Source organism: Elephas maximus, chromosome 4, assembly GCF_024166365.1.
Source record: "Elephas maximus indicus isolate mEleMax1 chromosome 4, mEleMax1 primary haplotype, whole genome shotgun sequence".
In the NCBI taxonomy this organism is placed as follows: domain Eukaryota; kingdom Metazoa; phylum Chordata; class Mammalia; order Proboscidea; family Elephantidae; genus Elephas; species Elephas maximus.
This window is the reverse complement of record NC_064822.1, coordinates 181960462-181983691: the sequence shown is the minus strand read 5'-3', so window position 1 is coordinate 181983691 and position 23230 is coordinate 181960462. Positions and strand designations below refer to the sequence as shown.

Here is a 23230-nt window from a genome sequence, read left to right as displayed (position 1 = left end):
AACCCCACTTGGTTTCAGCCTGGGACCCGCATGCTCAGAGCGAATAAGCAGAAAACTTGTTTTTTTCAGTTGGGACTCCGCCCACCTCTCACACCTCCCCCTTCTCAGGAAGACAATAGATCACTGTCCAAACAGCGACACTGAGAGTGAGAGGGGCCACCGGGAATAATTACACTGCTGTGGCCTGGAGCTCTCCAGGCAAAGCAGGACGCGTGGCCACCCATTTCTCCCACTTTGCAGACAGGACTGGCATGGTGTCTCAGCTGGGCTTCTCCCCAGAGCCCAGGGCAGAGCAGGTGCAGCTGGAGCAGCTGGGACACCCTTAGCACTTTCCTCCCCTCTAAGACCCCAGGTCCCCTTCCCAGCATCTGGCCTGGTCTCCCCAATAAAGGCCATTTCACAGCCAGCAGCACTGAAGGATCAAAGACGAGGGAGGATATGCACGGGCCCCACAAGGCAGAAAGCTTTGGAGTCAGGCGGAAAAGTCAAGGCCTTTAAACCTATCAGATCTGAGTTCAAATCCCACTTTGTCCCTTGTACCCGGTGTGGCCTGGAGCAAGATACTTCTCTGAGCCTCAGTTTCCCCATCTGTAAAAGGGACAATAGTGCTAACCCTGCAGCGCCACTGTGAGGAACAAGTGACGTGGACGAAGTGAACTGTCCGCAGACTGCTTCCACCCTCCTCCCTCGTGTGTGGAGCAGACGCGGAGGGCAGGTTGAGGGCGGTGGGTCTGAGGCCACTGCAAACAGCTGCTCCATCTGGGTTTGTGTTTATTAAATACAGGCCCAGTGCCCCAGCCCTTCCCCAGAAAAGTGACTGCACTGGGGGAAGAGAATAAATAAAGGCCACCGAGGTGTGTGTGGCCTGGGACAGGAGTAGCCTCGGCAAGGCGAGGGCACACAAGAGACGCTGGCCCCAACCTCAGTGACCCACCTCCATCCTCCCACTCCTGGCAGGCTCTAGGGGGCCAGCAAAAGGTGACCATGAGGACTGATCCTGAACTTTATGCCACCTCCAATCCCTCTTCCTTCTGCCCTCTCCCTCCTAAGGTAGGTCCAGAGACCAGGCTCTCCATCGGGCTGGGAGGTAGGGAAAGAAGGCTGGAGGAGCCAGTGTCCAGGTCCCAGACCATGCCCCGGCCTTCCCTGGCAGGGCAGCAGGCTCGCTGTGCTAGGACAGAGGAGCAGGGAGGCAGGCGCCCCAAGGCAGCAGGCCTTTATGCGCCACCCTGTGGTCCAGCGGCCCCGTCCCGCTCCCCTGCTGTCTTCCTCCCATTCACCCTACCCCCCAGATCCACACCCCATGGGGGCACTCAGGAGCCACACCAGCTTCCATCCTTGTCCAGGGGCCCAGCAGCCCCTCGCGCATCCTGGGACGGTTCCCTGGCTGCCGTGTCCTCATTGTTGTCCTCTTCATCCTCTCCATCGGTGAAGTCCTCCTGACTGAGGCCGTAGGCCAGCGTGGTGTGTGCCAGGTCCACCTCGATGGGGAAGACGTCGGCATCCCGCAGCACAGCGTAGCAGTCATTGTAGTACTTGGACATGGTGGACACAAAGCGCTGCAGCTGGAACACGATGTCCTGGACTGGGGCGGGAGGCAGGGCAGGGCACCGTGGCTGTGGCTGCTAGCCACCCACCAGGCCTGCCCGAGTCCCCCTCCCTTAACCCTGGGACGGGGTGGAGGCAAGGGCTGCCCAGCCAGACATGGCAGCCAGCATGGGAGAACCCAGGTCCCCAGCCCCCAAGCCAGGGGACCAAGGAGCCCTACAGTGTGTGTGGACTATGGGCTTCATCTCATAGAGCCCAAGGGGTAGGGACCCGTCCCTCACCTTTCACTCCCAGCTCTGCCAGGGCCCAGGACTTCGGGTAAGTGGCTTTATCCCTCAGGGCCTCAGTTTCCCCATCTCTGAAGTGGGGAGCCCACCCCGCCATATCAAGGATGGTGTGAGAACCGACTGAGGTAGCAGGGCCAGCCCGCCCGGTGCCCAGGCCAGCTGCTCACCATGCTTCTGATCCAGCAGCTCCATCTTCTCCAGCACGTCCTTGCGCATCTGGGAGAAGCGGGCGCGGGCCTCCTGGCGGCAGCGCAGGATCAGACGGTACTCGTAGTTGCCTGTGCTCACTCGGTACAGGGGCTCCCCTAAGGCCTGGAGGGTAGGGGGGAACACATCAGTGACCCCAGGTAGGGAAGGGAGGTCCTGCTCAGGGACAGATGGGGGCAGGGACCAGGCAGGCTGCAGAGCCACCCCACCAGCTCATACCCTCCACCACGCTGGACCTCTCAAAGATACCCCTGGCTCCTGGGTTCTGAGAGGCCAGCAACTATTAGAGGTACCTAGCAATACCTTTGCAGGAAGGAAAAAGAAAACACCAAACAACCCAAACCCCTGCCACCTTAAATCAACGAACATTTAGTCATAAGGTGCAGCCTAATACCAAAAATATTAAAAATAAAGGAAAAGCACCTCTGAGGAGTGAGGAAATTCAGAGTTTTCCCTGCAAGAGCCTCCCAAGGTCTGGGGGTGGTGGGGGAGCACCCAAGGCCAGCAGGGCTGGCACGAAGCCTGGGGATGGAGGCCCTGAGTCTCCAGGGACAAGGGTCCAGCCAAGCCCCCAGCCTCTCCCTGGCTGGCCTGACCCACCTGGGGTCCCTGGCAGGCTCAGGACACTCTGGGGGCTCTGCAAGACAGGGGGCGGGAGGGGCGTGCCTTTCCCTACCAGGGCCACGCCCCCCACAGCCTGCGTGACACTCACCACACAGCTGTATTCCTCGTCGTCCATCTCCTTCACCTTCAGGCAGTAGGACTGTAGCAGGCGAGGCCAGGCTGTCAGAGTGGCTGCGGCCTCCTAGACGCCCACCCTGACAGCCCCAAACTGTACCCCAGGCCACCCCAGAATGCTGGGCCCACCAAGGGGAGTAAACAGGCCAGGCCTCCTGGACCTGCAGATACCCAGATGGAACAGGCTAAGATGAGTCGGGGAGGGGTGGGTGGAGCACCTCACTCACACTGGCCCTGCTCTGGGGACCCTGGGAGGGAGCAGCAGCAGGCAGGGGGGCAATCATCCGGGAGGGTAGGCAGGGGCCTGAGGCCTGAGCGTTTGCCAAACTCAAGTCCCAAGAGATGCTCTGAAGAAAAGAGCTCCAGGGTCAGAGGCGTTTGGGAAGACCTTGAAGACGCACGCTGCGCACAGGCCTATCAAAGGCTCTGAGAAGGCCTGCAGCAAAGGAGCCTTGGCTTGTTTAGTGGAGCATTTTTTCTCAACTCCTTTGACCACATCTACCCATAAACATCCCTCGGCACTCAATTTTCCACCACTCACCTATTCTAAGCCTGTTGTTCAAGGTGATAGGAAAAATCTCAAGGGTCAGAGAGGTCCAAATGAAAGCACCTACCCACCCTGGCGCTCAGCCTCCTGGAGGCTCCTCAGAGTATCGGGGCAGGGCCTACACTGCAGCCTGAGTCCCTGGGCACCTTCCAAGTCTTAGTCCCACATCCTTGGATGAGACAGAGCCTTGCCCATCTTGTTGGCCAGGTGCCGCCAACCAGGCAGGCTAAATCCCCCAGGGTGAGCTCAGACCCGCAGGCCAGACCCCATCCTCCCAGAGGCCCACAGACCACTCACCAGGTATTCAAACTTCACGTCCAGGTACTTCTTGATGGTTAGGCGAGTGTCCGGGATGGCTTTGTTGAGGTACGTGTTCAGGTCTGTCAACATCTGGGAGGGGGTGTGTGGATACTAAGCCCCCATGGCCGGGCTGGGCCAGGGTGACAAAGGATGACTCTGTTGTGTCATCCCTCCCAGGGGACTCAGACTGTCAGAGCCGAACGGCACTACAGATAGCCTTGACCATTTCAATACCAGGCCATGGGTGAACTGTGACTCAGGGGTGAAGCCAGGCCAGCAGCCAGCCTGGAGCTTACACCGAGGCCCAAAGAGGCGGGTGGCTTGCCCAGATCAGCCGTGGTCAGTGGGTGACTGACTCCAACACAGACTCCTGTAGGCCACGCTGTCCCCTCTCCACTCTCACACGCTGGACCTACACATGCTCAACGTCACCTACCGGCTTGATGGTTTTCAACAGCCGGATGCCAAACTTCTCAATGCTGCGGTGGGCGTCGGCAAACTTCACAAAAGCCTCACTGGCGGCTGGCTGGGGCTCCCGTACCCCGATCACAGAGAACACGTCCCCAAAGGCTGTGCGACAAGTCTTCCTTGAAGACCACCCCTACTGGACACCCTAATAGAGATGCCAGGGGCTTACGGGGGAGAGGAGGGAGCAGCAGGGCTGGGGGCCTGGCAGGCTAGAGGCCAAGGTCTGCGTGGGGTCCACACCCCAAGGGAACAGGGTTGACACCCCGAGGGAGCAGGTCTACACCCATAAGGTGGCTGGGGCTATGACCCTGAGGGAGCTGGGTTTACACCCCAAAGAAGCTGGATCTACAACCCATGCAAGTTAGGCCTACACCCCAAGGGGCAGGGTCAATGCCCCGAGGTAGCTGGGTCTACACCCCAGAGTGGGATGGCCTTCACTCCCCAGAGTGACCAAACCATGGAGAAGGCTAGGTCAAGGTTGGAGGAGGCAGCCTTGTCTGAGGACAGAGCACTGGTCTGAGAACCTGGACATGAGTTCTACCGCCAGCCCCGCCCCTTAGGGGCTGTGTAATCATCTCTTCTGTTTGGCAAGTGGGGTGGATAGTGCCTGTCCTGCCCAGGTAAGGCCTTGTGGGGAGTGAGATCACAGACAGGGACGTGCCTCACACACTACCAATGGCAGTGCACGTAGACAGGATGGGCCAGATGCGCAGCTGGGCCCCAAGAAGACCATCTGGACTAGATGTTCCTCATGGTTCCTGTTTGTCACTATGTCCCCTGCATCTAGAACAGTGCCCAGGGCATGCTGTGGGATGGAGGGGGTTGGGTGGATGACTGTACCACAGAGCCAGCTCCCATGTAGTGCACCCCCAGGGGCACCACCTGCGCTGGTTGTGGCCTATGGGAATCAACTCCGTACCTGGATGTGGGCCAGGCTTGTGTGAGCCCCAGGGGCCCAGCTCAGGGCTAAGCCCACAATAGGCCCTCCCTGAAGGACTGGGTGTGAACGACTGGCACGGAGGAGCAAGAGCACAGAGGCCAGGGACCCCCATGTAAGACAGGGGCCCAAAACAGCCACAGTCAGCCACACATGGGCATGAAAAGACCTGAGAGGAGCCGGACCACGCTCTCACTGGACAGGGTGTGTTGGGCCCAGAGGCGCGAGGGTCGTCTGGGCTCACCCAGCAGGTCTGAGGGAGATGGAGCAGGGAAGGGGACGCCTTACCCCGATGTGTCTGCGACAGCTCATAGAAGGCCCGCAGGAGGTTCTTGGTGTGTTCCGTCATCCCTGCAGAGAAACCCAGCTGTGGGGGCCGCAGGCACCACCCCCAGCTCCCCAACCCCTCACCTGAGGCCCTCACCGGCTCTGGGTTCCCTGATTTGTCCCATGATCCCACCAGGGTCTATGGCTGAAGGCTCAGCTGCAGCCCTGGCCCCACCTAAGTAGCCCTAATGGAGAGGGCGCCAGGACGGTGAAGCCACGGCAGGTGATCAAGGCAGCACAGACTTTGTCTATGGAGGGGAGGGGAGTCCTGGGGACTCGTCACATTTGTATATACTATTACTTGAATTTTCATCAGTATGTAGTACTTCCAAAATCAGAAAAAGGGTATACCTTAAAGAATTTCTAACAGCCATGGTCCTACAACGTTGCAGGCTGGCATTCCTGCTCCCCACTGCCACCATCTTTACACCAGGGCTCCCCAGGACCAGGACACTTTCTGGACCAGGACACCTGCCCCTTGCCCCCCAGGGCTGCCAGCTGTAGGCGCCATCCTCCCACCTTTGTACAGCTCAGCCGTCCGCTCCAGCTCCTCCAGCCTCTTGACGAGCCCATCTGTGGGGACACAGAGAGAAGTGGTCAGTTGAATTCAGCAAGCCATGGGGGAGAAAAGGCGGCCCAGGGGGCCAGGGCCAAGTGTGGGCAGGGAAAGGTGGCCCCCCATGAGACTGGGTCCCAGGGAGGGGGTGATGGCAACTCAGGGTCAGCGGTTTCAGAGGTATTTTGTAAACAGCCCAGCACACCCAAACAAGAGGCAAGTGGGAGACACACAGGGCTGCCCTCAGGGCCCCGAGATGAGGCCCCACCCAGCAGGCTGAGGCAAACCGAGGGGGCAGATGACTGTCAATGAATCAGGTACTTGCAAAGATCGTGAGTGAAAAACCCCAAGACCAAAACTCATGGGTCTCCCTGAGACCAGCAGAACGAAGCCCTTTGCCTGGCAGTCAAGGCTCCCCCCATTTCTAACACAAACCTGGCCAACAGCCAAGGAGGAGGCAGTCAGACAGAAATAGAAAGGATAAGCCAGAGGAGACGTCGCTAACGCAGCCACATACAGTCCCTACCGCAGAAGCTACCGTGAGTGAAGCCTCAGGAGAAGGGATGGCACAATTTGGGAAGGAGAAAGAGAAATTCAGGGCTTCGAGGAAGCACTCACACTGGAGGGAGGCCTTGATGACCGCATTTGCGTTGCAGGTGTTTACTGAACATCTACTGTGCGACGGAGCCCATGGTAGGCCCGGAGAATGAGGGGGCGGGCTAATAAGACAAGCCAGGCCCAGGACCCTCGGGCTGCCCCTGCACTCTGTAGGGGGCCTCTGTCTTGTTGAGGGCGAGGTGCCACCCACCTCCCCACAGGAGCACCGGAGCAGGTGAGGGGCACGTCAGTGGCTTCCTCACCAGATGACTCGTCTTAGTCCTCAACAGCAGTCGGCGGGGCAGGGACCACCCTCCGACTCCCGTTCACAGAGAAGGCCAAGGAGCAGAGAATAACACAACCTGCCTGAAGCCACAAAGCTAGGCACTGTCAGCACAAGTGCTCTCTGTCACATAGTCCCTTGTGCTGACCTCGCTGGGGATTTCCGACCAGGAGAGAAGGGGAGTAAGGAGGTTGAGTCTGGGTCTGGGCTCTGGGCAGGGGAGGTGGCTTGGGTGACAAGGCTCTGGGGGAGAAAGGCTTGGGCTCTGACGGAATCAAGGGGGCACCTTGGGGTCTTCAGGAGGCTTCGGCCACCCCAGCTGGCCTCAAGGCCCCGGCTCACCCGCGCCCAGGCGCCGGGCCAGCCTGCAAGGCCAGAGCCACGTAAGCGCTGTGCTGTTGTTTTTAGCTGGGTCATGGGACATCATGACAGCTTCAATTTTAGAAATCCTATTTAAGGCTGGGGAAATTGCAAGGTTTGGGGGAAAAATACAACAACCAGTTCTAATTTCATCTCCACGCATGGTAACTACAGTACCAGGGATTTATAGGCCCTGAGAGGCTGAAAATAGCAGCCACCACTTTTGTACCATTTGGAACACGCTCAGGCCCCACCCCTACGTCCCCAGCCAGTAAAGTGCTGGTGTGTGTGCCCAGCTGAGCCGACACTTCACATAGGTATTTATATCGAGGCCCCCCACGCACAGCAAGACTGCTATTTATAAATTAGGCTGGCGATGGTGGGAGCAGGACTGTGTTTTACTGGCCACCCAGGGTGACATGTGAGTGTGTGTGTGCATGCGTGTGTGCACATGTGAGTATATAGTTTTTCCCCTGCTGCAAGGTGGGCAGCCACTTAGGGAGCCCTGGGCAGAGCTGCTGGTACGAGAACAGCAGCGCCACCTCCTGGAGAAAGACAGGATTGTAGCGGGCGGCCCAGGAGCAGTGTGGGTGCTGGGGTGAGGGGTTGGATGGGCACACAGAGATGGTGGGGCTGTGGCCTGGTAAGGTGAGAGCAGCTGAGGGCACTGGGGTAGAAAGCCCGGTCTCGCAGCCTGGCCCCGGCTCTGCCTTCACTGGCTCAGGGGGCTGGAAGAAGGCCCCCCCCACTCCTCATCTGTTTTCCTCATTTGTGACCTGGGCATATTAATTTCCAGGGGGCACAGCTGACAGCTATGGATACTCTCTGGGGCGCTAAGAGATGGTGACTACTGGCCCCACAGGCAGAGGCCAAGGCCAAGCCCGGGGAGCCACTTGGGCTTGGTGGGTAGCCACGGTGCTTGAGTGGCCAGGGCCCAGCCTAAGCGGGATGAGGGGACTCACCATTGCACAGGATGGCCCGGCTCAGGCCCAGGGCATCTGCAGTCCCCGAACTCATGTTCTCCACCAGCCGGTGCTTTACCTTCTTCAGCACTGGGGCCAGGAGAGAAGGAGCCACAGGGTCAACTCTGCAGCTGGGCCCCGGCTCATCAGGATACACTGGGAGCAACCACTGGGGCAGAAGAGGCTGAAGTGGAGCTTAGTACTTGGGTGAGCCATGATGCAATGGGGTACCCCCAAGAGGGCGGTACTGGGCCCCCTGCCCCTCTCATTATCTGCCTCATAGAAGTGGGTGAGGACAAAAGGAGGTAAAAACATCAAGGCCTTCACCAGGTCTGGTATGCGTGTCTGCTCCCGGCTATCACAGATGCCCAGAGCAGCCCGGGCTCAGCACAGCCAACAGCTCCCTGGGAGTCTCTTCCCCTTCACTCTCCATGTTCTAGCCTGGGGCGCCCAAGTACGAGGGGAGCGGGGGGAATGGTCAGTCTCTGGCTGGTCAAAGTAATGGGCACAGCGACAAGTGACTCGGACCCAGACTCAGCTTTGGCATGGGACCAGCAGAGTCCCTGGAAGGGCACAGGGCTGGGACCAGAGGGCTTGGGAGGAAGAATCTCCAGGACAGAGTCAATGTGCTCTTACAAACCAGGAGGCAGCTCTGACTCTAGGGTGTTGGCAAGGCCACTGGGCTCCAGAGGCAAGAGTCTGGGGGGCGTGTCTCATCTGGGGGCGCAGGACCCTTGGGGCCTCTGCCCTTATTGTAAGGCCAGGTGGCTGGCTCAGAGGCCTGTGAAACTACTGCCCAGCCCAAATCTTCAAATTTTTCCACAACCTGGGCCCGGCGCCTCCAGCAGAAGGCATCCTGCCCCTGCCCCACGCAGAGGGTGTGCTAGAGGCAGAGGACTGGCCTGTGACCCCTGCCCAGGCCCAAGCTCCAGATCAGCCCCTCAGCCCTCCTGGGAGCCACCGGGCAGAAGAGGCCAAGGAGGGATGCTGGTGGGTCGGAGGTGTTCAGCCGGGGTCAGGCCACCCTCCCTTTCTAAAGTGCAAGGACCCGGGCCTGGAGAGGCCAAGGGGCTAGCCAACAAAGGACAACCCTAGAAAGCAAGTTTCCAGAGGAAGGAACCCGGCGGGGGGTGGAGGGGGGGTGGCAGTGAAGCACACACTGTGAGAAATGAGGGGCAGCTCCCTGGAAACCATTGGAGGGACAGCACCCCAGTCCTCCCGGGCCTTTCAGATCTTCTTGGTCAGAAAAAGTCAAAGAACTCAGCCCCGTAACTATCAATGCTTGTTACAAAGCGGCAGAGCAGAGGCCGGGCTTTCCTCTGGGCTGGGGGCTGGCGGGGCGCGGGCCCGCTTACCGATGTCCAGGGACATGCCCTGCTTGGGGTCCGCCTGCAGCTTGTTGTAGTGGATGGTCACCTCCCCCTGGAAGAGGACAGAGTTGTGACGGAATCTCCTGGACCCCGAGCCCCACAACGGTGGGACCTGTTGGCCCCAGAATCTGTGGGTCATGACAGAATCCTGGGTTCTGGTAAGGGGCCAGAGCAATGATGCATTCGGCCCCAGCAGGCGGAGGGCTGTGACAGGGCCCTGCATGTAACCCATCTGCTCCCAGGTCCCTCCCTTCTCCACTCTACATGCCGGGTGCAGGGGAACCAGCGGGAATGAGGGTGGATGGGGGTCCCAGGCCTCATGAAGCACACGGTCTAATGGTCTCTGATGGCCTGTGCTCCAGTCAGCCTGGGCGCTCCTGCCCTCCCCAGACCACACTGCAAGCCTCTGCTGCACCATTCCCCTACAACAGCCTCTTCCCTGCTCTAAACCCTTTGCGACTCTCTCCACTCATTCAACAGGCATTTCTGAGGATCTTCTCTGTGCCTGGTGCTGCGGTGCGAAGGAGAAGGGGCAGGGCAGCCCCAGCCGCGGGCTTAAGCCCGGCAGGGAGGCCAAGTTCCTCCCAGAGACTGTACAGAAGAGGGCTTTGAGGGGAGTGCCACCTGCCCTGAGAAGCCTTCCCCGGCCACGTGTGGCCACCATGGTCACTCTCTCGCCTGCAATCCTAGGCCCTTGATCTTGGGACTGAATCCATTCAAATATAAAACAGGACTTAATTAAGTTAGCCCTGAAGGGAAACCAAAACTACCTGACGCAGGCTCTGTCCCGGAGAAAGCTCTGAGTTGGAAGTGGGATGCCAAACGCTTCCCCAGACTGCAATACAGAGTGTACTGGGGGGGCACCCGGAGAGCAGCTGAGGGGTAAAGCAGAGCACTGCAGTGGGGGTCTGGCCTGGACTCTGAATCACCTCCTCCCTCAGGACACCAATCCCCAGGGACGCTGAGCCCTGGCGGAGCTGGGAACTCCCTTTGTCAATAGTGTCATGGCTGTGGACAAACACGGGGAGTTCTTGTCCTCGTGAGCAACAGGGGGCCATGATGTAAGGAGGGACAGTGGGAGACAGGCCTGGGAGGACAGGGAGGGGGCCGATGAGCAGAGATGGGGGGATGGTGAGGAGGCAGAGCTAGAGGAAGGGGGCCCACAGAACCCCTGCTGAGAATCTTCATTTCTAACAAGTTCCCAGGCAATGCTAATACTGCTGGTTAGGGACCAGCTCTGAGAACCATTAGCAGAGCAGTGGTGAGAGTAGGGTGGATGGATGGGACCAAGGAACTAAAGCACTCAGCCAAGTTCAATTTATAAGCAGTGAATCCCAGCTTGATTCTCAGACTTTTAAATCATCCTGTGGCTTTGTACCTCCTTCACGCTGGTTCTTTCACAGTATTGGTTTCCCAGGAACCAGTAGCTGCAAAATCTCTAGGAAACGGCAAGAGGGCTGCATGCCTGCTTCTGGGAGTAGGTGCTAGGGTGCTGCCTGCCAGTCTGGGAGGGCTCTAGGGAGAGAGGCCCTGGCCTGGAGCAGTGGGGTGGGGCAGGTGGGCGAGCAGGTGGCAGGGCTGCAGAAGAGAAGGCCAGCAGCGTAACTGGGAGCTGCCCTGGAGCCCAGAGGGGTCCCTGATCTGAAAGTTCCTACAGGGAAGGGAAGCGGGGGGTCCCCTTTCCCTCTCACCCACTTCCAGGCTCAGCATGGCCTGGCCAACATTGACTGAGTGTCTACTGACGCAGGTGGGTTCACCTTGGCCTTCTAGCTTCAGCTCCAGCCCTGACTGAGGACAAGATGGCTGGCCCTGAGGCAAGGTTCAAGTCTGTCAGCTCCCCTGGGAGCCTGAGGAGGACAGAGGCCTGGGGGTCTTGTTGCCCACTCTCTTGCCAGGGCCCAGGACGAGTCCTGGAGCACAATCGTATTTACTGACTGGACAAGGGATAAACTGAGCAAGGCTAGTGTGTGGCCTGGACCCTGATGTGCTGATGCGGGGAGCAGTGCGAGGGCTGGACCCCCTCCCAGGCCTGCGGGGCCTTACCTTCACCTCCTGAATCATCTTCGCCACCTCCACCTTAGTTTTTCCTTTGATCGACCTGCCATTGACACCAGTGATCTCATCTCCAGCTGCCACAGTGCCGTCCAAGGCTGCCGGGGTGTTGTCAAACACCTTGGGGAACATCAGGAAGGTGCGGATGGGGTGAGAAAGGAGAACTGAGGGGAAACTAGTGCAGGCAGATATGTCATTCCCTCCACCCCAACCAGTACCTGGCTCTGCCCTGATCTCTCCTCCAGTCTCTAAGTGGTGCTCAAGAAGGGCAGGGGTCAAGAGCTCCTAAACAGACATCCTTAGGGGGAGGGGAAGGAGGCAGAACCTAAACACAAATTGATGAGACCTGCCTTCTCTAACACCAAATACACCAAACCTTGCACACCCAGTGACTGTTTGTTCCACCAAGGTCATTTCTTTGATAGATTTTTCCAACCAAGCTGACTCAGAGGCTCAGAGAATCTCTGGTCAATTCCTCCATCTCACCTTAGGTCCCAAAGAGCAGCCCAGGGCTGCCCTGAGCATGCCCACATGCGTGCCAGTCCTTTTCCCCCGGGGACTCCTTCAGTGGGTCAGCACTCATTGCCTGTGAGATTGGGTATGTTTGACAAGGGTCAACCACATGAGTCGTGCTTATGATAAGGGGAGTAGAACTGACGCCGCTGAATTGTGGTGTTGACGAAGAATATTGAATATACCATGGACTGCCAGAAGAACGAACAAATATTGTATTGGAAGAAGTACAGCCAGAATGCTCGTTAGAAGCAAGGACTTTGTCTCACATACTTTGGACACGTTATCAGCAGGGATCCGTCTCTGGAGAAGGACATTATGCTTGGTAAGGTAGAGGTTCAGCAAAAAAGAGGAAGACCCTTGATGAGATGGATTGACAGAGTGGCTGCAACAATGGGCTCAAGTATAACAATGTTTGTGAGGATGGTGCAGGATCAGGCAGGGTTGTGTTCTGCTGTACATAGGGTCACTATGAGTTAGAATCGACTCGACGGCCGTGAACAACAACAAAAGGCTGCGTAAGTGTATACAGAGATAGGCACAGAATATTAAAAAAATATATGTAGAAAAAAAGACCACTGGGAGAGAGACCAAGATTATTTGCAGTGGTTATCTGGCATTGCCTGCCCTCTATCTTATTTTTAGTTTCTAAACTTTCCAAAGTATGTAGACAGAACAGTTTATAATAAAGGAGAAAATATAATAAATAAGCATTCTTTCTGTTACAGTCCAAAATCACACTAAAAAAATAAATAAATAAAGGTTTAAAAAAAAAAGTACAGGAGAGGAGACCACCACAGCAGAGGAGACCATTACAGGAGAGGAGACCACCACAGCAGAGGAGACCACCACCGCAGAGGAGACCATTACAGGAGAGGAGACCACCACAGGAGAGGAGCCACCACAGCAGAGGAGACCATTACAGGAGAGGAGACCACCACAGCAGAGGAGACCACCACAGGAGAGGAGACCACCACCGCAGAGGAGACCATTATAGGAGAGGAGACCACCACCGCAGAGGAGACCACCACAGCAGAGGAGACCATTACAGGAGAGGAGACCACCACCGCAGAGGAGACCACCACAGCAGAGGAGACCACCACAGCAGAGGAGACCATTACAGGAGAGGAGACCACCACCGCAGAGGAGACCACCACAGCAGAGGAGACCACCACAGCAGAGGAGACCATTACAGGAGAGGAGACCACCACAGGAGAGGAGACCACCACAGCAGAGGAGACCATTACAGGAGAGGAGACCACCACAGCAGAGGAGACCACCACAGGAGAGGAGACCACCACAGGAGAGGAGACCACCACCGCAGAGGAGACCATTATAGGAGAGGAGACCACCACCGCAGAGGAGACCACCACAGCAGAGGAGACCATTACAGGAGAGGAGACCACCACCGCAGAGGAGACCACCACAGCAGAGGAGACCACCACAGCAGAGGAGACCATTACAGGAGAGGAGACCACCACCGCAGAGGAGACCACCACAGCAGAGGAGACCATTACAGGAGAGGAGGCCACCACAGCAGAGGAAACCACCACAGTAAAGGAGCCCACCACAGCAGAGGAGACCATTACAGGAGAGGAGACCACCACAGGAGAGGAGACCACCACCGCAGAGGAGACCACCACCGCAGAGGAGACCACCACCGGAGAGGAGACCACCACCGCAGAGGAGACCACCACCGCAGAGGAGACCACCACCGCAGAGGAGACCACCACCGCAGAGGAGACCACCACCGCAGAGGAGACCACCACCGCAGAGGAGACCATTACAGGAGAGGAGACCACCACCGCAGAGGAGACCACCACCGCAGAGGAGACCATTACAGGAGAGGAGACCACCACCGCAGAGGAGACCACCACAGCAGAGGAGACCATTACAGGAGAGGAGACCACCACAGCAGAGGAAACCACCACAGTAAAGGAGCCCACCACAGCAGAGGAGACCATTACAGGAGAGGAGACCACCACAGGAGAGGAGACCACCACCGCAGAGGAGACCACCACCGCAGAGGAGACCACCACCGCAGAGGAGACCACCACCGCAGAGGAGACCACCACCGCAGAGGAGACCACCACCGCAGAGGAGACCATTACAGGAGAGGAGACCACCACAGCAGAGGAGACCACCACAGTAAAGGAGCCCACCACAGCAGAGGAGACCGTTACAGGAGAGGAGACCACCACAGAGGAGACCACCACAGCAGAGGAGACCGTTACAGGAGAGGAGACCACCACAGCAGAGGAGACCATTACAGGAGAGGAGACCACCACAGCAGAGGAGACCACCACAGTAAAGGAGCCCACCACAGCAGAGGAGACCATTACAGGAGAGGAGACCACCACAGAGGAGACCACCACAGCAGAGGAGACCGTTACAGGAGAGGAGACCACCACAGCAGAGGAGACCATTACAGGAGAGGAGACCACCACAGGAGAGGAGACCACCACAGCAGAGGAGACCACCACCGCAGAGGAGACCACCACCGCAGAGGAGACCATTACAGGAGAGGAGACCACCACCGCAGAGGAGACCACCACCGCAGAGGAGACCACCACCGCAGAGGAGACCACCACCGCAGAGGAGACCACCACAGCAGAGGAGACCACCACAGCAGAGGAGACCATTACAGGACAGGAGACCACCACAGTAAAGGAGCCCACCACAGCAGAGGAGACCATTACAGGAGAGGAGACCACCACAGGAGAGGAGACCACCACAGCAGAGGAGACCATTACAGGAGAGGAGACCACCACAGCAGAGGAGACCACCACAGCAGAGGAGACCATTACAGGAGAGGAGACCACCACAGCAGAGGAGACCACCACAGCAGAGGAGACCACCACAGGAGAGGAGACCACCACCGCAGAGGAGACCACCACCGCAGAGGAGACCACCACCGCAGAGGAGACCACCACCGCAGAGGAGACCACCACCGCAGAGGAGACCACCACCGCAGAGGAGACCACCACCGCAGAGGAGACCACCACCGCAGAGGAGACCACCACAGCAGAGGAGATCACCACAGCAGAGGAGACCACCACAAGCGAGAGATGTCTGAATGACTTTGGAAGACAGGGCAGTGGTGGCAGAAGAGTCAGCAGCATGAAGGACGCGGGACTCCAAGAGCCTGCGGGAGGGGCTCACCGAGAAGAGCCAATCTTTGCTGGAAATTGCCAGAAGGTCAGGAAGTGGCCCTCTGGAAACAGCCACAGGTGGATGGGAATCAAGGTGTAGAAACCGGAGGGATGCACTCAGCTCCCCCACACCCCAGCAGAGCCCGGCACCTCCACTACCCCTTCTGGTTCGGGCAGGGGAAGAGGTGGGAGATTTATCCTCTAGGGAAGCTCTCAACAATGGGGCCTGGGGACAGAGGCAGCAGGGGTAAGGCACTGGATGGAAGAAATTGGGGGCCAGAGGATGTTTACGCACTGAAGGGTGCGTCCCAAAGCCTCCCAAAGCCCAGCAGCCCCCAGAATGCTGGCACCAGGCTCACTGCCTTCCTGAGGACACCGAGCCACCACAGGAAAGGCTTTGAGACTCAGACACCTGGAAAGTCCCCAACATAGCTGGTCTGCTGCCCGACCACCCCCACAGGAAAAGCCACCAGTTAACAAGGCCTACCTACACACAGAACTTCAAACCCTATTTAGGGTTTCACTCTTAAATATCGAGACAGACAAGGTTTATGGGGCATCTGAGGGAAGCTTCCCACAGGAAAGACGCCCAAACATGTAAACAAACAAAAAAAGGACCGCAGGAAACTAAACCTCGCAGTTAACATTTTCAAAGTGATTAGAGAAATAAGAACAGGATGATGTCAAAAGGATCAATCAGGAAATAAGAAAGCTCTTGGAAATGCAAAATATAAATTAAAAATTCCAAAGAAGCTATGGAAACCAAGCAGAGGAAAGTGAAAAAGAGATGGACAATGGGGGAGGGAGGAGGGAGAAGGTCAATCCAGGAAGCCTAACAAATAACCAAGAGGCGTTTCACAAAGAGAGAAGAGAAAACATGGAGGGCAGAGAGTCATCAAAGAGAAGCTTTCACGGAAGAAAGACAAGATGCCTATCACTAAAAGTGCCTCTGAAGACCCAGCACAACAACCAAATAAAGGCCCATGCCAAGAGTCACCATCATGACACTTCAGAATACCAGCGATAAAAAGAAGTACCTCAAAGTCCTGAGTGCAGTCCTGGTGGTGAATGGTTAAGAGCTCGGCTGCTAACCAAAAGGTCGACAGTTTGAATCCACCAGCTACTCCTTGGAAACACTATGGGGCAGTTCTACTCTGGCCTGCAGGGTAGCTATGCGTAGGAATCCACTCAACGGCGATGGGTTGGGTTTTTTTGGGTTTTGTTTACCCGAAGGCCTTGGTCACCAGACTGTCTAACAATGTGACTTGTAACAGGGGCCACATGGTATTTACTCTACCTCAGGAGGGGCTGGGGACTAAATGTTAGCCATGTGGTATCAGTTCTACCTCCAGAGGTGTTGGAGATCAAATGTAGCAGCTCTACTGCCAGAGGACCCGGAGACTAAAGATCAGTTGTGCAGGCAGCCAACTGTGGGGCCCCGATAAAACTCTGGACGCCAAGGCTTGAGTGAGCTTCCCTGGTTGGCAATACTCCATGAGCACTCTCACACATTGTTGCTGGGAGGCATTAACACTGTCCATGACTCTACAGGGACAGGACAACTGGAAACTCCGTGTCTGGAACTCGCCTAGACTCTGCCTCATGTGTCTCTTCCCTTGGCTGATTTTAATCTGTATCCTTTCCCTGTAATAAACCGTAACCGTGAGTACAAAAGCCTTCAGTGAGTTCTGTGAATCCTTCGAGCAAATGATCAAATCTAAGGGTGCTCCTGGACACCTCGAACATGCAATTGGTATTAGAAGCGAAGGCAGTCTTGTAAACTATGCTCCCTCTAACTCTGCACCATCAAAATTTAAGTGAAAGTTATTTTCAAACTTGATTTTCATTCTAGAATTTGACCAGCTGAATGTGAAAGAGAATATGGGAATAACAACAACAACAACAAAAGACAGAATAATGGTATTTTCAGAGATAAAAGGTCTCAAAAAACTTACTTCTCATGTGCCCTTTCTCAGAAAGCTAAAGGAGGGTGTGCTCCACCAAGATGAGGAAGTAAACCAAGAAAGGGGGATTCCAGAGATGAGCGATTCCAACAGAGGAGAGAAATGATGGGAATTCTCTGAAAGGATAGTTATGCAGGAAGGGGGAGCAGTCAAGGAAGAAAAACCACAGGGGGAAAGAGATTGACAGAGAAGGGGAAATGTTTGATTGTGGAAAAATTTTTAAAGTACAAGAACAATACGAAAAAAAAAAGAAAATTTTAAAAAAGAGAAAAAGTTGAATTAAGAAAAGAAGCATAATCATAGAAGGTCACTAAGTTTGGTGGAGACCAGTCTGTAAAAGAGTCAGTATATTAATATTCCACTAGCGTGAGAGCTCTGGAAGGGCAGGGTCTTCGTCTTCTTCACTGCCCTATCCCTACTGCCTACCACAGAGCCTGGCCCAATGTAGACACTCAGAAAACAGTTCCTGAACGAAATATTTGTTGCATTAATATTGATTTAACCAAAAAAGTACAATAAACTATGTTGGGAAGATGGGGTGAGAAGAAACAGTGATTTTAGAAGACAGCTAAAGTTTCATCCGCTGGACTAAGAAAATGCAACAGGTAACATTCTCAGTCGATAGGTCCAAGTGTAACAGAAGCGCCTTAATGAGAAAAACGGAAGTCCACACTAGAACAAACAGCCAACATGGCAAAAGTGGTGTTGCTGCTGGGACTGGGGGACCCGAAGGGGAACAAGCAGTGGATGGCTATCATTTCACATAAGACTTTTAGTATTCTTGACTTGTTAAAGCAACTCAAATAATACTTCGATAAAAATAAAACCTAGTATTCAAAAATCAATTCTATTCCTTTATAATCACAGCGGCGGGAGAGGCTGAGGATGCTCATGGCAAAGATGCCAGGCTTAGGGGAGGCCTCCCTAATACCTTCTGGGTCACAGGAAGTCAAATCATTCATGAAGTCAGAACCCCAAGCAGAGGCAAGACCGGATTCTAGAAATCTGTCTTCAAAGCCTAGAAGTGACTCCTTAACACCTTTCCAAGACTCACAGAGAGACCACAGTTTTCCCACCTTCTACCATCGGGCAAATCTGCTGCAAAAGACCTCTTTAAAGTGTTGAAAAGCAAAGATGTCACCTTGAAGGCTAAGGTGCGCCTGACACAAGCCATGGTATTTTCAATCGCCACATACGCACGTGAAAGCTGTACGAGGAATAAGGAAGACTGAAGAAGAATTGAGGCCTTTGAACAGTGGCGCTGGAGAGGAATATTGAATATACCGCAAACTGCCAAAAGAGCAAACAAATTTGTTTTGGAAGAAGTACGACCAGAATGCTCCCTAGAAGCAAGATGGTGAGACTACGTCTCACATACTTTGAACATCTTATCAGGAGGGACCAGACCCTGAAGAAAGACATCATGCTTGATAAAGTAGAAGATCAGAGAAAAAGAGGAAGACCCTCAACAAGATGGACTGACACAGTGGCTGCAACAATGGGCTTAAGCATAACAATTGTGAGGATGGCACAGGACCGGGCAGCATTTTGTTCTGTTGTGCATAGTGTTGCTATGAGTTGGAACTGACTTGACAGCACCTAACACCACCACCAATGGCTACCTAGCTGAGAGAGTTAGCACACGGTAGAATCAAGGACAAGCATACAAGCATGTTTGAGGTGGGACGCTTCCTTTCAGGGCTGTAGAAAGATTGCTGACCCCTCTGGGGTCTAAAAAGCCTGTGAGTGGCCATCTAGGATACTCCACTGGTCTCCCCCCTTCGGGGGCAAGGAAGAATGAAGAAAACGAAAGACACAAGAGAAATTTGTCCAAAGGACTAATGGACCACATCTACCATGGCCTCCACCAGACTGAATCCAGTAAAACTAGATGGTGCCCATGTACCATCACTGACTGCTCTGACAGGGATCACAACAGAGGGTCCCAGACAGAGCTGGAGAAAAATGTACAGCAAAATTCTAACTCAGAAAGAAAGACCAGACTTGCTGGCCTGACAGAGGCTGGAGAAACCCTGAGAGTATGGACACCCTTTCAGCTCAGGAATCAGGTCACTCCTGAGGTTCACCCTTCAGCCAAAGACTGAACAGGCCCATGGCACAAAACAAGACTAAAGGTGCACACCAGCCGTGGGGCAGGGACTGGAAGGCAGGTGGGAACAGGAAAGCTTGTAATAGGGAACCCAGGGTTGAGAAGGGAGAACCCCATGTCATGGAACAACGTGTGTACTATTAGATGAGAAACTAGTTTGTTCTATAAACCTTCATCTAAAGTACAATAAAAAATAAATAAAGCATTTAAAAAAAAAGAAAGAAAGATTGCTGACTCTGACCAGCCATGGGGTCAAGGACGCCTCCCAGCAGGCATATCCCCAACTCCTGAGTCACAGCTGACAATGGCAACATCAGGGCACCCTTCTCTACAAGGAACCACAAAGTTGTCCCTTACCCCTGGCAGAGCATCTGGGAAAATGGACAACGACTATCAAAATAACAGTGCCTACTGTCTAGTGAATGCTTACTAAGTGCCAGGCATTATGCTCCGTCATTTTATTTAACCTCACAACTCAAAGATACATATACGTATTTTACATTCCCATCTTTCAGGTGAGGAAACTGAGGGACAGACAGGCTAACCAACTTGCTAGTAAGCAGAGGAGCTTACATTAGAACTCAGGCCATTCTTATTTCAAGATCTATCCACTACACTTCGCTTGAGTTCGTACCCAAGGCCAAAGGTTTCATAGATTCATTAAAGCCATTTTTATTGCATGTCCACTGCATTAGGTGCTGACCACAGCAAACGAGCAACACAGGGACCCTGTCTTCATACTGCAAAGACTCTGGAGAACAGCCAGGTCTAGAACAAGTGGCAAACCAACCCATGATTACAGACAGTGATAAATGCTGACAAAAAAAAAGCACAGATGGCAAAGATAGAGAAAAACAAGGGCAGACCTACTGAGAGGGCAGGCCTCTCTAAGGAGGACACTTTTCATTTATTCACTTGTTCAAGCCCGCTACCTGAAGACTGAGGAGCCAGCTATGTATGCAGGGTGCAGAAATGAACCTGCCTCCATCATAGCCAAGCAAGGAGGTACTCACCCTTTCCAGGACCTCGCCCCACCTCCAAAGTGCCCAATACCTGGACGATATAGAGGCAGGGGCAGTACTGGGCCCCTCCTCCAATGCTGATCCCGATGAGGTTCTGGGCATCCTTCTGCAGGGTCACCTTCCCAGGCACGGTAGGGATTCCACTGGAAAAAGAAGAGCAAGGCTGCATCTCCTGGAAGAAGGATGACTGGAAGACACAGGGCAGGGGGTGGGTCCTCCAAAACCCCCGAGAGGCTCCAACTGTTACATAACCTTTGCTCTGCCTCACTTGACCAGAAAGGCAGCATTTTGTTTTGGAAAGTGCACAGCTTTTGGAGTCATGCCGATGTGCAATGAAATCATAGATGTACCATTTATCAGCTATGTGATATGGGTAAGTCACCCTCTCTGCATCTCAGTTTCCTCATCCATAAAATGGGAATAAGACCACCTTATTATCAGAGTTATTGTGAAGAAGTGCATGGAAGATACTTAACCCCAACCCAGCACATAGCAGGCACCCCATAAAAAGTGGTTCCCCTTCCCATTTCTTCATTCTCTGAGATTTTACTCAGACTCTGTCCTTGTCACCTTCCTAGGCACATATGGGACAGTATGGCCACCTCCTCTGGGAAGCCCTCCCCTGTTCAACCACCCACTTCCCATCTGCTCAATTACTCTACATCTCAGTTTTTACTATATATTAGCACTTATTTATGTTTCATGGTAAATATTCTCATTTATTCACCTATTCATTCAAAAACATTTGCTAACGCCCTATGATGTCAAGCACCTTACTAAGTACTGAGCAGTGGCATCACTAGGGTGGTGCAGGAGGTGCAGACCACACTGGGTAACACTGTCAGAGGGGGTGACACCAAAATGACTGTCTATAAAATTGTTATGCAGTGTTTCAGCAGAAACTTATTACGTTTTATAAAAATATCCCTGCAGTTACAACAACAAAAACCTTTTTTCGTAGGCCCAGCTTCCATGTATCGATATACCCATAAGGCTAAAACTCTATGCTAATTCATTTTTTGAACTGTCTAGTGCCCTGCGGTCAGAGCTGTCATTATTACCCAATTACAATGACACTCTGAACCACGTGGTTTTGTCTGCATGCGCTACAAGAACGCGCTGTTGTTTTTGTTGCTACTGGTGTTTTTACAGTCACTGATATTGTCAAGTTTTCTGGTGTTCTAGCTACAATATTGTGGTAATTACTATTTGTGAACCTATTATCAGTAACTTTTTTTGAGAATGAAGTAGTAATTAAAGGAAAAGAAAGAGTGATATACGGAAATCACAATTTAGGAGTAACATCAGTACAAAAAAACATTGCTAAGGATTCTGTATGGACTGGTATGGGAGAAGGTCCATGGAGGGGTGACATCATGAGTTACCGCACTGGGTGACACCAACCCTAGTGATGCCACTGGGGCTGAGGACACAGAAAGGCATTAATTGGGCCCAGCCCTTGCTCTCATGGAGTATATATTCTAATGCAGAGACAAACCTAAGTTTTAAAACTCTGTCCCACTAATTGTCTAGATTGGGAAGGAAGGTATGGCTATGACATTTCTATTTATTCTTCAAAACTCAGCTCAAGCCTCCGTAAAGCCTTCCCTGAACACCCCGGCAGAAACACTGCTCCATCCGCACGGCTCTCCTCGAAGCCAGGTCACTCTCCATCAGGGCCCTTTCAGCCCTGAGCTGTAGCTGCCAATGTGTCCACAGACCCCTACAGATGGTGAGCTCCTGGAGGGCAGGGTCTGTTTCTGTTTCAGCACAAGTCCTGACCCACCGCAGGGGAGCAAGAATTTGTGGAACCGAGAAGTCCAGGAATCTGAGGGACCCGCCGCTCCCTCAGAGCACTCCCAGGACTTGGGGGAACAAAATACTCACAGTTTATCCTCCTCGATGTCATAATCCAAGTCTGCAAACATGGTTCCGAGAGTTGGGATGGGCTGGCTAACTGCAAACCTCGGTAGGGGAAAAGGAAACTGGATCCGGGAGAGAAAGGAGGGTAGGGTTTAAGGAACCGAAGTGCCTGCATGCCAAACCCAGCCCCGCAGATTTGGGAGACCTGGGAGAGCCTCACGATGGAGGGTCCTGGCTGGGGGTGGCGGTGATTCTTACTAGGTACAGAGAGGAGCTCCAGGCCAGGATGAAAGGCTCAAATTCCAAAGCCCGCCCAACGGGTCTCCAGGGCCTTGGGGGCCGCCTCTGTCGCTCACCGAAAGCGTCGGTCCCACAGCCGGGACCCTGCCAGGCTGGCACCTGAACCTACCTGCCGTTCCACCTGTCGGCGGCCGCGACTGTCGCGTCACTTCCGGTGAGACGCGGAAGTCCCGCCTTCCCTCTCCCTGAGGTACTCGCCCCAATCCCTGCAGGCAGCCTTTCCGTCTCTGGCTCCAGGGGCTTCCAGAACCAGGAAAGAGAACAAGTATGGACGGGAGCTCGATGTTGGTTTGAAGAAGCGGAACAGAGAAAAGGTCTGGAGGAGCTGACTGCGCTTAGCCCCGCCCCCTGCCCTGTCGCCGCCGCCATCTTGGTAAGGGCAGGGTTCTTCCCAGGTTCCTCAGCGGAACGCAGGGGACCACGCTGTCCGGACGGTTGCCGTGGCAACGAAAGCATCTCTGGGCGGGGGCTCTCGGACGAAGTTCAGTGCACTACAAACCCTGAGACCCTCCTTTTCACATTTTCAGCACCCGGGCCTAGACCAAGCCTGGTGACGCCTTTACTCGAGTGTCAACTGGAAGGACGCTTTGAAATCTCAGCTCTACTTTCACAGCAGGAAACTGAGTTCCAGAGAGGGGAAGTGATTTTGTTCAGTGCCACCCAAAGGTGAACTTGAGCCTGAGACACCAGCCGCCCAGTCCAGTGTCCTTTAAGAACGAGACACTAAACTGGGAGTCAGGAGACCTGTATTCAGCGGGTCTGCTATT

At 54.5% G+C, this 23230-nt stretch overlaps 1 protein-coding gene across 3 annotated transcripts; it reads right to left on the bottom strand.

Moving 5' to 3' along the window:
• Positions 1–311: 311 nt before the first annotated feature.
• Positions 312–22784, bottom strand: PICK1 (protein interacting with PRKCA 1). 3 transcript variants are annotated; one of them, XM_049884414.1, is made up of 13 exons: positions 22573–22784; positions 22188–22285; positions 20332–20443; positions 11531–11659; positions 9473–9539; positions 8118–8207; positions 5879–5932; positions 5321–5383; positions 4064–4197; positions 3625–3717; positions 2755–2805; positions 2003–2147; positions 312–1585 (listed from the first exon to the last, which is right to left on the bottom strand). In XM_049884414.1, exons 2-13 carry the CDS (start codon positions 22226–22228, stop codon positions 1314–1316), a joined length of 1251 nt encoding a protein of 416 aa, XP_049740371.1. In that variant the 5' UTR covers positions 22229–22285; positions 22573–22784; the 3' UTR covers positions 312–1313. The 3 variants fall into 3 exon arrangements, with proteins under 3 accessions (XP_049740371.1, XP_049740370.1, XP_049740372.1); XM_049884413.1 differs by lacking the exon at positions 22573–22784 and adding an exon at positions 22422–22565; XM_049884415.1 differs by lacking the exon at positions 22573–22784 and adding an exon at positions 22520–22547.
• Positions 22785–23230: the final 446 nt, after the last annotated feature.